Genomic DNA, 12,446 nt, shown 5'->3' on the forward strand with positions numbered 1-12,446 from the left:
TTTCCAGCCGTGGTTCCTTGGCCACAGCCAGGGCAGCCAGAGCTGAGCAAGCCAGCCAGGATCCCTGCCACCACAGGGAACGTCATCTCTGCCCTCTCCTGCTTGCCTGGACAAGGCTCCCAGGGCACCCCAAGGGAGGGGGGCGGCAGGGCCAGGGCTGCAGGACAGCCTGGGGCCTGCAGGGCCTGTGCAGGCCACGGCGCTGGGGCGGAGTGTGCCCTGCTCACTGAGTGCTCCGTCCTTGCAGCGCTGCCCTGGCCATGTGGGAAACCATGTTCTCCCAGAACCAGACGATGGAGAATGTCCTGAGGGAGACACTTGGCGTGCTCCAGGAGCAGAAGCTGCGCGGGCTCCCGGGCTTCATCCCAGAGGACAACTGCATCCCTCACTTGGCGGTGAGTTACTGGACGAGGCCTTGCTCCTCTTCAGGGCCGTGTGTGTGCCTCTGCCCATCTACCCCCAAACTGGCAGCTCCTTCAGGACGTCCGTGCGGGAGGAGCAGGCAAAGAAAGGCTGCTGGGTGCTGCCAGGCACAGGGCACTCAGGGGCCCTGCGGCCCTCCACAGCCCCAGCTGCCCCTGGCCTGAGGCACCGGGAGAGCCAGGAGCTGCCTGCAGCCCTGCAGGCTCCGACAGTCTCTCAATGCTGTGTTCCTTTCAGCTGCTGGCCCACCCAGATGTTGGAGAAGACGACTCGGAGGCCCTGCGCCACCTCCAGAGGCTCTTGGAGCATCCCAACCGAGTGACGTACTCGGTGGTGCTCAGCGCTCTCCTCCCAGCGTCAGAGACACCTGTCACGGTGAGCAGGGCACACTACTGTGAAGGCCGGTGGGCCTTTGTCCTGAAGGTATCATGGCCTGCTCCCGGCCAGCTGGGAGGGCTCTGCTCTGCCCGCAGCTCTGTGGCGCAGAAGAAATGGCCAAGAAATGAGCTGGCCATGGAGGGGCCCAGCGGCTCTCTGGGGAGCTTTCCATGCATGCCGTGTACCTTTTGGAGCGGGTCCGAAAAGGGGGCACAGAGTCTTTGCTCAGCTGCCCTCCTTTTCCTACCCTTGCTCCCCTCACATACGCAAGGGCTGCCCATGGCCATCGCCTGTCTGCTGGCTGCTGCCCGCTGCGACTCTCGTGCTGCCTCTGCGCGAGCAAGATGGCAGCCTGGTGCTCTGGCACCACAGGCTTCTGGCCAGGGTGGCCTTTCATCGTTTCACCAAATGGAAACTCTGTCCTTCCTCCAGGCAAGAAAACTTCCCGTGCTGCTGCCAGGCATCATTCAGGGCCTGCACGTTGCCAGGGCTGACACCAAGATGAAGGCCCTGCTTCTCATCCGAAACCTGATGGATCACGTGAAGAGGAAGCAGGCCAGCTCCATCGCTCTGCAAGTGGCTGGGGACATCCTGCCACTGTTTAACGATGTAAGGCTGCTGCAGGACCTGAGCCCACAGATGGGCACTCTCATGACAGCTGCCCCCCGTGAAGGAGGCCTCTTATGTTCCCTCTAGTGGGGCTGCGTCCTTTCACTGTGGCTACAGATCTGGCCACAGCTCCTCTGAGCACACTCTGATTCTGTAGCACCTCCGTTCACGTCAGCCACCCTAACGCCCCTGCTCACCGCGGGCAGGGAGCAGCTCTTGCTGAAGTCTTCCTCTCTTCCTCCCTACCAGGAGTGCAGCCAGCTGCAAGAGCTCTCCATCTGCCTCTACAACAAAGTGATGCAGGCTGTGTTGTGGAACCACAAGAGGCAGCTGAAGAAGGTCGTGAAGAGGGGCCTGCTCCCACTCTTTTTTCACCTGAGTGACCAGACCCAGAGCGTGGCCAAGGTGCGTATGGCATACCTGACTAGAGGGACTAGCAGACTGACACCACAGGGGTTGCCTGGGTGTCCGGGGCCAGGGCTGAAGGTAATCGGGCACTTGGCATGTGTGTCCCTTCGGGGTGCAGCTGCCTGTGTCATGGAGAATGGGGGCACAGCTCCCCTCCTTCCTTATGCCAAACGCAGTTCACACTCACCCCCCACTGCATTATCCCACCGGGGGCTGGGAAAGGCCTGCAGCCCTGCCAAGAGGTGGGCGTTGCCAGGTCCCCTTCCCTGGGCTCTGGTGCCATCTCTCAGCCTCTGCTGCTCTGCAGGCCTCCCTGGAAGCCCTTGTCACCGCTGCAGACTTCCTGAAGCAGGGAAAACTCAAGCACCTGGCGCAGACAGAGCAGACCTGGAAGATCGCAGAGTACTTGGTAAAGACAACAGCTCTCTCCATACCTCAAAACCCCAGCCCCACAGGGCTCGTGGCTGGGAGATGGGAATGGCCTGAGGGGAAGGGGGGGTGTTGGCAGGAGGGGGTGGTCTGTCCAGCCGGGCAGGGTCTGCAAGCCCTGTAACCTTGCGCTCTCTCCAGCTCATGCAGGACAAGGGAAAGGTGGAGAAATACCTGCAGCAGAGCCTGCCGTACCTGCAGCACACTCAGGTCACCTTGCGGGAGGCAGCCGTCAGGTTCATCGGTGAGCCACAGCCCCCGGGGTCCCTCTTTTGTCAGCCTTTAGCAGCCCCAGTGTCCCTAGAGTCCCCCCCGGGACTGGGTCCCCATGCAAGTGGGCCTGGGGGCAGCCTTGCAGGCTTCTGACAGCAGCTTTGTGCCTAGGTCTTGCCGCGCAGCACTGCAAGGACCAGAGCGAGATGAAGATCCATGAAATCTGCAGCAGTGAGTGAGGGCAGCGGGGTGTGGGTCCACGACCGGTGGGGCAGGGGGCATTCACCTTTCTCAGAGGGAAGGGAGAAAGTTTGTATGGCCAAAAGCTCGGCTGGGGTTGAAGCTGGCCAGTACTGCGCTGGCTAAGAAAAAGGGCTTTTCTGGAGTATGTTAACAGCAAAACACGTCTGTCTACAACTTCCTTGTGACGGGGAGCAGAGAGGGAGGCACCGAGCTCTCCTCTCAGGCAACCGGTGATAGGAGGCGAGGGAGTGGCTTAAAGCTGGGTCAGGGGATGTTCAGATCAGATTTTGGGGAAAAGTTCCTCCCTGAGAGGGTGGTTGGGCACTGAAGCAGGCTCCCCAGGCAAGCAGGCATGGTGCCCGAGCTCGCGGGTGTTCAAGAAGCATTTGGACAAAGCTGTTGGATATGTGGTGTTAAGTCCTGTGCCGTCCAGTGTGCAGTCAGGAGTTGGGCTCAGTGATCCCTTCCAACGCAGGATAGTTAATGATTCTCTGACCCTTGGTCCCTCTGTGTCTTTGCGGGAAGTGACGGGTGGAGGGATGGCAGGCTCTGCCCGCAGTCTCTGCAGACAGGTGGGTTTAATTTCTGCTCTGTTTCTCTCCATTGCAGTCCTCCGGCCCTTGCAGAATGACGAGGAGGAAAGTGTTGTGTCTCTGGCCACTCAGACCATCTTCATCCTGACACGTCCAAGGGAGCAGCTGACATCGAGCTGGTGCCGGCGGGCACTGTGCTGCTGCCTCTCCTAAGCCAGGGAGAGGCACAAAACCTTCAAACGCCTGCATTCCATTAAAATTCCAACACCACGTGCAGGGCCGTGGAATCCTTTGCATGGTGTGCTGAGCATTCCAGCCTCTACCGTAGTGGGCAGCTGTAAGGGTTTTAGGTGGTGTGGTGGGGAATGGCTTAGGGGCGGTGGCTTATGGAAAACGGACTCCACAATCCATAAGATTGTAAAATAGGTGTGTTTATTCAGCGCTGGGCGGCACGGGGGTAGTCCCCCTGTGAGAAACAAAGTTGTGTTTTTGCAGTACAGAACTAGTTTTCTGTATTGCAAGGTAGTTGTGTAGTCATAACAAGGAGAAATGCTAAGTAGATGAGTGGACGGTAGAAGGCCTCGCTGTTCCAAAATAAGTTGCAAGCTTGAGACAAACAGGATGAGCAGTATGAGAACAGTAAAACAAAGATCACAAGACCTCAACACACAAGAAGGGAGAAATTCAAGGGTTGAAAACAAGAAAAATGGTACATATATGGTATAGAGGAGGGTCGAGCAGCTTGTGAACCTGTAGTACTCTGCCAATGAGGAAACAGGGGAGGTGATCAGGTGTCGGGTAATAGGGAATAAAAGGTTAGGATTTGTTTACTAAAATGCGCTCCTGATTGACAGGACGCCCGCCCTTGCAATCGCGAATAAAATAGCTTCACAGAAGATTCTGTCTAAAGAAAGTTATGTGAGATTTTCCTCACACCACCAAGGTCATGCGCACCTCATGCGGCAACTTGCCTTGCTTATCTGCAGCAAAGAGTTACTAGGCCTGAAGTTCCACAACGCACCTGTACATATTCACAGTCTGTCCCCACTTCGTCTTAAAATTAGTCCCAAGCAGTCATTGCTGGAAACTCCTCCCATCTGCGCTTGCGCAGTGTCTCCTGGTGGTTGTCATCAGGGGTCGTGGGGATGAAGGTTGGTGACTCTTCCTCGTCACTGCAAAATAACATCATCTTCCTATCCATAAGCATGCTGTAAATATTACTCACTTGACGAAGAGCTGCATGCAGAAAAGGCACCTACTACTACATAGATGGCTATACTCTCAAAGATCCTAAGAAAAGCTTCTTGCTTTAGGTAATTTGCACAATGTACCACGGCTAGCAAAGACGCTGAGCAGCATCCTAGCTTAATGCCATCAGCGCTCTATCTGTGCTTGATAAGAGTCTCCTAACTCCCTCTCTCTGTCCCCCCATTTCTATATAGTTAGTGCATTCATTTCATTTCTAAAAAGGTAGTAAATTACTGTATTCTCCTAACTCCCTCTCTCACTGACCACCTCCCTGGTGCAAATGGGAGGAGTTTCCGGAAATGACTGCTTGGGACTAATTTTAAGACGAAGCGGGGACAGGCTATGAATATGTACGGGCGCGTTGTGAAACTTCAGGCCCATGTAACTCTTTGCTGCAGATAAGCAAGGCAAGTTGCCACGTCGGGTGCGCACGTCTTGGGTGGGACTATCCCCCGCTCTGCCCTGCGCTGAATAAACATTCGTCCTTTCCAATCCTACTGACTGGGGAGTCAATCGGGACGCCTTGCGGGGTCTCATTTGGGGCCGGGGTCACTGGTAAAGGTCAAGAAGAGGTCAGGGGCCGGGGGTCAGGCTCGCAGAGCGGGACCAGGCCCCGTCTCCATGGCGACCGCTCTGCTCCGGCCCCCACAATGCGCCCCGCGCCGCTGCCCACTCAGAATCGGGTCCGGCTGTGATTGACAGCGGAGAGGCGTGACCACAGAAGGGCCGAAGGGGCGGGACCGCAGGAGGCTCCTCCACCAATCGGATCGCGGGGAACCCGGCGAGGGGCGGGCCGCGCGCTCCAATGGGATCAGGGCCTCGGGGCGAGCTCAGCCAATAGCGGCCGACGCGGATGGCGGCCAATAGCAGCGCTTCGTGGGCGGGCCGAAGGGGCCGGCGGGGCCCAATGGGAGGCGGGCGCCGCGCGGCTGCGCACTGAGCGCCCGGGAGGCGGAGCGGTGCCGCGGGCGGAGGGCGGCCGCCATGGAGCAGGGCTACGGCGGTAGAGAGACCCATGGCCGGCAGCAGGACCAAAGCCTCGAGGGGCTCAGGGCCTCAGGGAGGAGGCCCCCGCCAAAGCCCTCGAGAGTCCCGTCCCCACAGCCTGCCCTTGCACCCCTCCCAGAGCCTCCAGGGGGTGTCGCATCACCTTAATATGCTCTGCCAGCTGGTATTTGTTGCAGAAGGCATCGAGGCCGCACCACAGGCCGCAGTTTCTGGCAGTTCTGCACACGCTGATGATGCTCCTTAGGAACTTCATCTTCAGGTCTTTATCCTGGCAGCCAGGTGGCAGAGAGACCAACGGGGAGTGTGAGAGGGGAGACCCACGGCCAGCAGCAGGACCTCGAGGGGCTCAGGGCTGTGCGGGGCTCAGGGAGGAGGACGCAGCACTGCGGGGCCTCGGTCCCTGCCATGGGGACTGCCTTCCACCTTCCAGAAGCCCCGAGGCTTGGCGAGCAGCGGCTCCGCGGCTGGCACTGCCAGGCTGCTGCCTAGACAGGGGAAGCCTGGAAGCCAGGCCCAGGGCCAGAGCAGGGGCTGGGCACGTACCTCAAGTGGCCAAGTGCAAGCATGGCTTGCTGCTGCACCGCTGTGTGCAGAACGTCCAAGGGCTCCTCTTCCAGCAGCACCTGCAGAGCACAACCGGGATGGCACCGGGCATCGGGCGGCCCAGCTCGGCAGTGCCAGCAGAGCTGGTCCAGGTCAGAAGGGCTGGTGGAGCCCCAGTGCCCCCTCTTGCCCCCCTCCCCCTTTTTGCCCCCAGTCCGTCTGCCCTTCCCCTCATACCCCCTCTTTTTACCCTACCACTTGTACCCTATTTCCTCCTTTCCTCCTCCCCCCCCCTTTTTACCCTTTGCTTTTACCCCCCACCCCACCAGGGGTATCCAGCCAGTCCTGTTTTTTTTGGGGGGAGCCTCTCGGCTGGAGGGGAGGGCAGCCCAACACAGCTTCTCTTACTGTTTGTCTGGATGAATCGGAAGAGGTAATGAAGAGCATCCAAAGCCTCCCATCGTAGCTGCCTATTCTCGCAAGTGTGGCAAAGGAGGAGCCATCCCACCAACTGCCCCAGGAGTGTGAGAAGGGAGACCCATGGCCGGCAGCAGGACCAAACCCTCGAGGGGCTCAGGGAGGAGGACGCAGCGCTGCGGGGCTTCGGTCCCTGCCATGAGGACTGCCTTCCACCTTCCAGAAGCCCTGAGGCTCGGCGAGCAGCAGCCCCGTGGGATACGGGGCTGCCAGAAGACCTCAGTGGGCAGCCCCCGGTTCCCCCAAGGGAGGCAGGCACCCTTCCTGCCCTGTGCTGCCTGTGCGTGGCACTGAAGTAGGGTCTGTCCGTTCCGCAGTGGATGCTGAATTCCCTCCGGGTGAGGAAGCGCCCCTGGGAACACTGCTCTTGGCAAGTGGCAGACCTGCAAGATGTCCTGGAGCTCACTGAAGCCGGAGAGGGGAGAATTTCTGATGAAGAGCCTCAGCATGCGGTCCATGGCGTCCAGGGTCTGCAAGGACAACAAAGGGGTGGCAGTGGATCTCCAGTCCCTCTCCCTCTGCCAGGATCTGCACAGATCTCAGCACAGAGCAGCCAGGGATCAACCCAGAGGGATGGGTGCTCCAAGAGCTCTCCCAGAGCATACCTTCAAGTAGCAGACGCGGCTCTGGCACTCCAAATGCTCGTGTGAGGGCAGCAAGAAGACACTGCTGAAACAGGAGAGCAGGATGCTCTTCTTCCTGCCATGCAGTGCTAAGTTGACATAGCTGCAAAGAAAGCAAGGGGACTCGTTGTCACGGTGCTGGGAGCAGGGCCTCAGGGAGGAGGACGCAGCACTGCGGGGCCTCGGTCCCTGCCATGGGGACTGCCTTCCACCTTCCAGAAGCCCCGAGGCTTGGCGAGCAGAGGCCCCGCGGCTGGCACTGCCAGGCTGCTGCCTAGACAGGGGAAGCCTGGAAGCCAGGCCCAGGGCCAGAGCAGGGGCTGGGCACGTACCTCAAGTGGCCAAGTGCAAGCATGGCTTGCTGCTGCACCGCTGTGTGCAGAACGTCCAAGGGCTCCTCATCCAGCAGCACCTGCAGAGCACAACTGGGATGGCACCGGGCATCGGGCGGCCCAGCTCGGCAGCGCCAGCAGAGCTGGTCCAGGTCAGAAGGGCCAGTGGAGCCCCAGTGCCCCCTCTAGCCCCCCTCCCCCTTTTTGCCCCCAGTCCGTCTGCCCTTCCCCTCATACCCCCTCTTTTTACCCTACCACTTGTACCCTATTTCCTCCTTTCCTCCTCCCCCCCCATTTTTACCCTTTGCTTTTACCCCCCACCCCACCAGGGGTATCCAGCCAGTCCCGTTTTTTTTGGGGGAGCCTCTCGGCTGGAGGGGAGGGCAGCCCAACACAGCTTCTCTTACTGTTTGTCTGGATGAATCGGAAGAGGTAATGAAGAGCATCCAAAGCCTCCCATCGTAGCTGCCTATTCTCGCAAGTGTGGCAAAGGAGGAGCCATCCCACCAACTGCCCCAGGAGTGTGAGAGGGGAGACCCACGGCCAGCAGCAGGACCTCGAGGGGCTCAGGGAGGAGGACGCAGCGCTGCGGGGCTTCGGTCCCTGCCATGAGGACTGCCTTCCACCTTCCAGAAGCCCCGAGGCTTGGCGAGCAGCTGCCCCGTGGGATACGGGGCTGCCAGAAGACCTAAGTGTGCAGCCCCCGGTTCCCCCAAGGGAGGCGGGCACCCTTCCTGCCCTGTGCTGCCTGTGAGTGGCACTGAAGTAGGGTCAGAGGAGCCAGGGATCAACCCAGAGGGATGGGTGATCCAAGAGCTCTCAATGGGACCGCCCCCCCGGCTCGGGGGGAGGAGGTGGAAGAGGGTGGATGGGGGGGAAGGTGCCTTTGGTTTCTTTCCTTTGTTTCTCACTTCTCCATGATCCTATATATATAGGATAATAAATAGAGAGCTACATATATAGAACAAAAATATCAAATAAAAGTACTTAAATATGTTTAAGAAAGGTCAAATAAACAAATTTAAAATATCTTAAAATACGTATATATTAGATTTTATATCCCTATATGAGATACTATTTACTAAATTGCTTACAAATAACAGAACAGTGTGCAACAAAAGTCTCTGGAGAGGAAAAATTAAGTATGTTGAAGACTACGTGTCGGACCAGAAGGCTGAGATTTCTTTCTTAATTTCCTAGTAAGAAAAAAAAAGACAAAATTATGACTCAAACTACTATCACTGATCCGGGGCACAATCAAATGCAAACACGTCCCCTATTCATTCATAAGTGAAGGATTGAGACCAAAAACACAACTTCATGATGAAAGCGCCCAAGTGGACTAAATAATTAAGTAAACAGGTACAACTTTGGGAATGAAAGGTTTGGTTATAGAACTAACTACTTGGTGGTATCATCCTGACCATATATATCCAGTACCAGATTTGCCCTCCATGGAGCAAGGCAGTGTCTCCACATACCACTCTTTTGTTCAAGTTGTCAATTTTTTTTCCCTATAAAGTTGGACTTTGCCATGGTAGCACTAATGTTGAATTTCAGTTCTCACCTCTGTATTTAGCAAGTTGAAGAGGAACTCTCTGTCAAAGCGTCCTGGTCTTCGTAAAGCAGGATCTATAGAATCCAGTCTGTTGGTAGCTCCGATTACCACGATCTCCCCTCTGTTATCTATGCTGTCCATAAGCGTCAGAAGAGTTGAAACAATGGAACTAATAGAAAAATACAAGTTTTACTTACCGGTTCAGTAAATTTTGTTACATTCCACTTGACTTTCTTCCAGGAGTAGTCATAATGGACAAGCTTTTTAAGGACAAGACTCGTTTTAAGACATAAAAAATAGGTAAGTTAACACAGACCACATGCTGATCTCAGGCTTAGTAAATTGGTTTCAACTATCGTTTAGAAGCACCTGTTTTGGCATTGAGTTACAAGTTTTCAGGATAAATTAACGTGTTCACAGTAAATTAAACAGGTCATCATCCTTTTTTGTTTTTTTTTTTCATTCCCCAAAGATCAAGCAGATTTTATGTAGGTGCAAAACTGTAATACCTATGAATGTCAGAATTGCATGGAAGTGCACTTAGAACAGTTGCAGAAATCTAGACTCAGGCCAATCTTTATCACAAAACTTTGTCATAGCCAGAACCTAGAAATCCCTACCCAACCACTAGCACATTGTAATCTCTTCACAGACCAAGCATTAGGAATCACCAACCCCATAACACAGTACTTTTCCCACACTGATGTATTTTTTCCCTAAGACTAAGATTGCAGTCACCAAGCAGATACCTCAGTGAGAATCTATACCAGCCTTACCACATTAGGGAAAGCACACCAAAACCAAGTTAAATATATTAGAAGCCACAAACTTGCTGGACACAAAGTTTAATCAAGACGTTTTAGCTGGGGTGCGTTTCATTTCTTAAGGGTAAGGCTATGCTTCAGTCTGCAGAGTGGGAAGTTTATTGGTCAAATAAATTGATTAGTACTCAGTTCTGTGGTGATGCAGGTCCACTGCTCCAATCAGGCATGCCAAGTTCAATGAGACCAGACATGTCAGCACTACTACTCCAGTTTCCAAGTTCTGTTCGGGTCTCTGAGACTGCTTGATCTCAGCATATAGATCGTGCAATTAGTGTTAAACTAAAAATGAAACTCTACAATGAAAGTGTACAACTGAGTATCAAGTATCCATTGTCTATGAGTTCAAACTTGTTTATATTTTACATTTTCTTTGAAAGCTATACCTCCATACTGTATGTATATGGAAAACAATCTAGGTACAGCTTCAGCTACCTTAGCGACATTTAAGTAAAAACAGGAATTCAAAATACTTGTTAGAATCTGCAATGCGGAAGGCAGTGCTGTGCAAGGGCTACGGGTTATAAGTTTTGCTACCAGCTTGCCTTGAGGGATGGAACAACTAGGAATATATATATGAAATTTTTAGTTTACATAAGATACGGATATTGAAAAAGCTTCTGAATTCCCCTACAAGCATAAGGCTTAAGATTCCTAGAATACCGATTTTTTAAACACCAATTTAGTAAGGCCAACAAATGATTAATATTTGCTATAACAGTTGAAAGTTACGCATTTTAGCTAACACCAAAGTTCTGTTTTCCAGGCAGGCTAGAAATTATGGTCAAAGTATGGAACAAAAGCGTAATCAGGTATAGAACTAAAGTGTTTTGAACTAGTTTCTTACTCAGCTTCAAACATTTTTGCTAAGGAATGTTGCAGTTTGAAGACATACTGAAGACATGTTTTCCATATAATTGAGAGGCTGCCTGTGAGAATTCAAACACTGGTAAACATCATGAAATCACAGGCATCATAGGCCAGTTGAAACAGGAACTAATCTGGTGAGTTAGCACCTAGGGGTCTCACTAAAGGAAAAGAGCCACAAAGACACCTCTCATACTATCATTTAAGAAATATAAACAAGATCAGGGGAAGAAGAGATTTACCAGCTAGCTCATGCCAGTCAATTTGGAGTATTTCTGGCTTTAGTCAATCTAGCACAACTGGCAGAAGCAATCAGAAAACAGGCAGATGTGAAGGAAAACAGAACTGTCTCCTCCACACTGACCTATAAATAAGCTTTGTGTGAAACAAAAAAGAAAATTAGCCTTACGTGGTTGAGCAACATAGTCATATTAATAGAAAACAAGAATGATACCGAAAGATCAAACGGGGATTCAAAACTAAGATTAAAGTCTTCCATATTTCTGAATGCCTGAGTTCATCTTGGCATGGACAGGGAGAAGTGCAAGAATGCTGGCCATTTCCCTCTCATGGAAGCTTGGTTTGACAGTTAGTCTTCTTTTTTATTTTATTTATCCCGCAAAGAACACATCAAAACCTGTGCCATCATGTCATCTTCATCAGCATCATAATCCTATGAACAAAGGGTACAGAAATTCTTTACTGCCAGGGCCATATTGGTTAACACAACACAAAACCAGCTGTCTCCTCCTCTGACTTAACAGTAATTCCACTTCTCTCATTATACCATCTGCAAGGACTACATTTTACAGTAGTGGCTACATAAAAAAAGCTGGGTTTTAAGAGTCATCAGGCTCACGTATTCCAAGAATGTAGAAACACGTACCACAAAAGTATCGTATGAAAACTGGTGTCATCTCTGAAGGTGTTCCATGAAGTTAGCACTCCCGTGACGCGCACGGGGCTGTCGAACACCTTGAGGCACACGGGGCAGGTGAGGCGCGCCAGCGGGTTGGGCCGCTCGAGGCCGCGGGCGGAGGGCGCGCAGGACGCCGAGGATCCACCACCGCCCCCCGCCACCGCCATCTCACCGGCGGCCGCCGCACAGCCACACCCCTGGCGCACGCTTCGTTGGGTTAGAAACTGGCTGGATAGCCGGGCCCAAAGAGTCGTGGTAAATGGAGTCAAGTCCAGTTGGAGGCCGGTCACTAGTGGCGTCCCCAGGGCTCAGTGCTGGGGCCGGTCCTCTTTAATATCTTCATCGATGATCTGGATGAGGGCATCGAGTGCACCCTCAGTAAGTTTGCAGATGACACCAAGCTAGGTGCATGTGTCGATCTGCTCGAGGGTAGGAAGGCTCTGCAGGAGGATCTGGATAGGCTGCACCGATGGGCTGAGGTCAACTGCATGAAGTTCAACAAGGCCAAGTGCCGGGTCCTGCACCTGGGGCACAGCATCCCCAAGCAGCACTCCAGGCTGGGAGATGAGTGAGTTAGAAAGCTGCCTGGCAGAGAAGGACATGGGAGTCGGGAAGAGAAGGACTGAATATGAGCCAGCAGTGTGCTCAGGTGGCCAAGAAGGCCAACAGCATCCTGGCTTGTATCAGAAACAGTGTGGCCAGCAGGGCTAGGGAGGTGATCGTCCCCCTGGACTCGGCTCTGGTGAGGCCGCACCTCGAGTACTGTGTTCAGTGTTGGGCCCCTCGCTACAAGAAGGACATCGAAGTGCTTGAG

The 12,446-nt window shown here is 53.8% G+C and overlaps 2 protein-coding genes and 1 long non-coding RNA gene across 7 annotated transcripts in view; 1 reads left to right on the forward strand and 2 right to left on the reverse strand.

Moving 5' to 3' along the window:
• The window catches only part of LOC137846463 (ATPase family AAA domain-containing protein 2-like), a 165,399-nt gene that overhangs the window by 140,306 nt on the left and 12,647 nt on the right, over positions 1 to 12,446 (reverse strand). The gene's annotated exons all lie outside the window — the stretch shown is intronic.
• LOC137846458 (uncharacterized) lies at positions 251 to 3,506 on the forward strand. Its single transcript, XM_068664403.1, has 7 exons — positions 251 to 395; positions 661 to 798; positions 1,234 to 1,410; positions 1,660 to 1,815; positions 2,126 to 2,491; positions 2,632 to 2,691; positions 3,313 to 3,506. The coding sequence occupies exons 1-5, from the start codon at positions 261 to 263 to the stop codon at positions 2,369 to 2,371; spliced, it is 852 nt and encodes a 283-aa protein (XP_068520504.1). The 5' UTR covers positions 251 to 260; the 3' UTR covers positions 2,372 to 2,491; positions 2,632 to 2,691; positions 3,313 to 3,506.
• Positions 11,295 to 12,147, reverse strand: LOC137846479 (uncharacterized). The gene is made up of 2 exons (XR_011090501.1): positions 11,600 to 12,147; positions 11,295 to 11,386 (listed from the first exon to the last, which is right to left on the reverse strand). It is a non-coding gene; the product is annotated as an uncharacterized lncRNA (long non-coding RNA).

This window comes from Anas acuta, chromosome 32 (genome assembly GCF_963932015.1).
Source record: "Anas acuta chromosome 32, bAnaAcu1.1, whole genome shotgun sequence".
Classification (NCBI taxonomy): domain Eukaryota; kingdom Metazoa; phylum Chordata; class Aves; order Anseriformes; family Anatidae; genus Anas; species Anas acuta.

Bases quoted from the DNA above. Each gene is read 5' to 3' on its own strand.
- LOC137846458 (XM_068664403.1), top strand. From the start codon at position 261: ATGTGGGAAACCATGTTCTCCCAGAACCAGACGATGGAGAATGTCCTG. The intron at 396-660 runs GTGAGTTACTGG...TGTTCCTTTCAG, and splicing joins ACTGCATCCCTCACTTGGCG to CTGCTGGCCCACCCAGATGT. The intron at 1,816-2,125 runs GTGCGTATGGCA...GCTGCTCTGCAG, and splicing joins AGACCCAGAGCGTGGCCAAG to GCCTCCCTGGAAGCCCTTGT.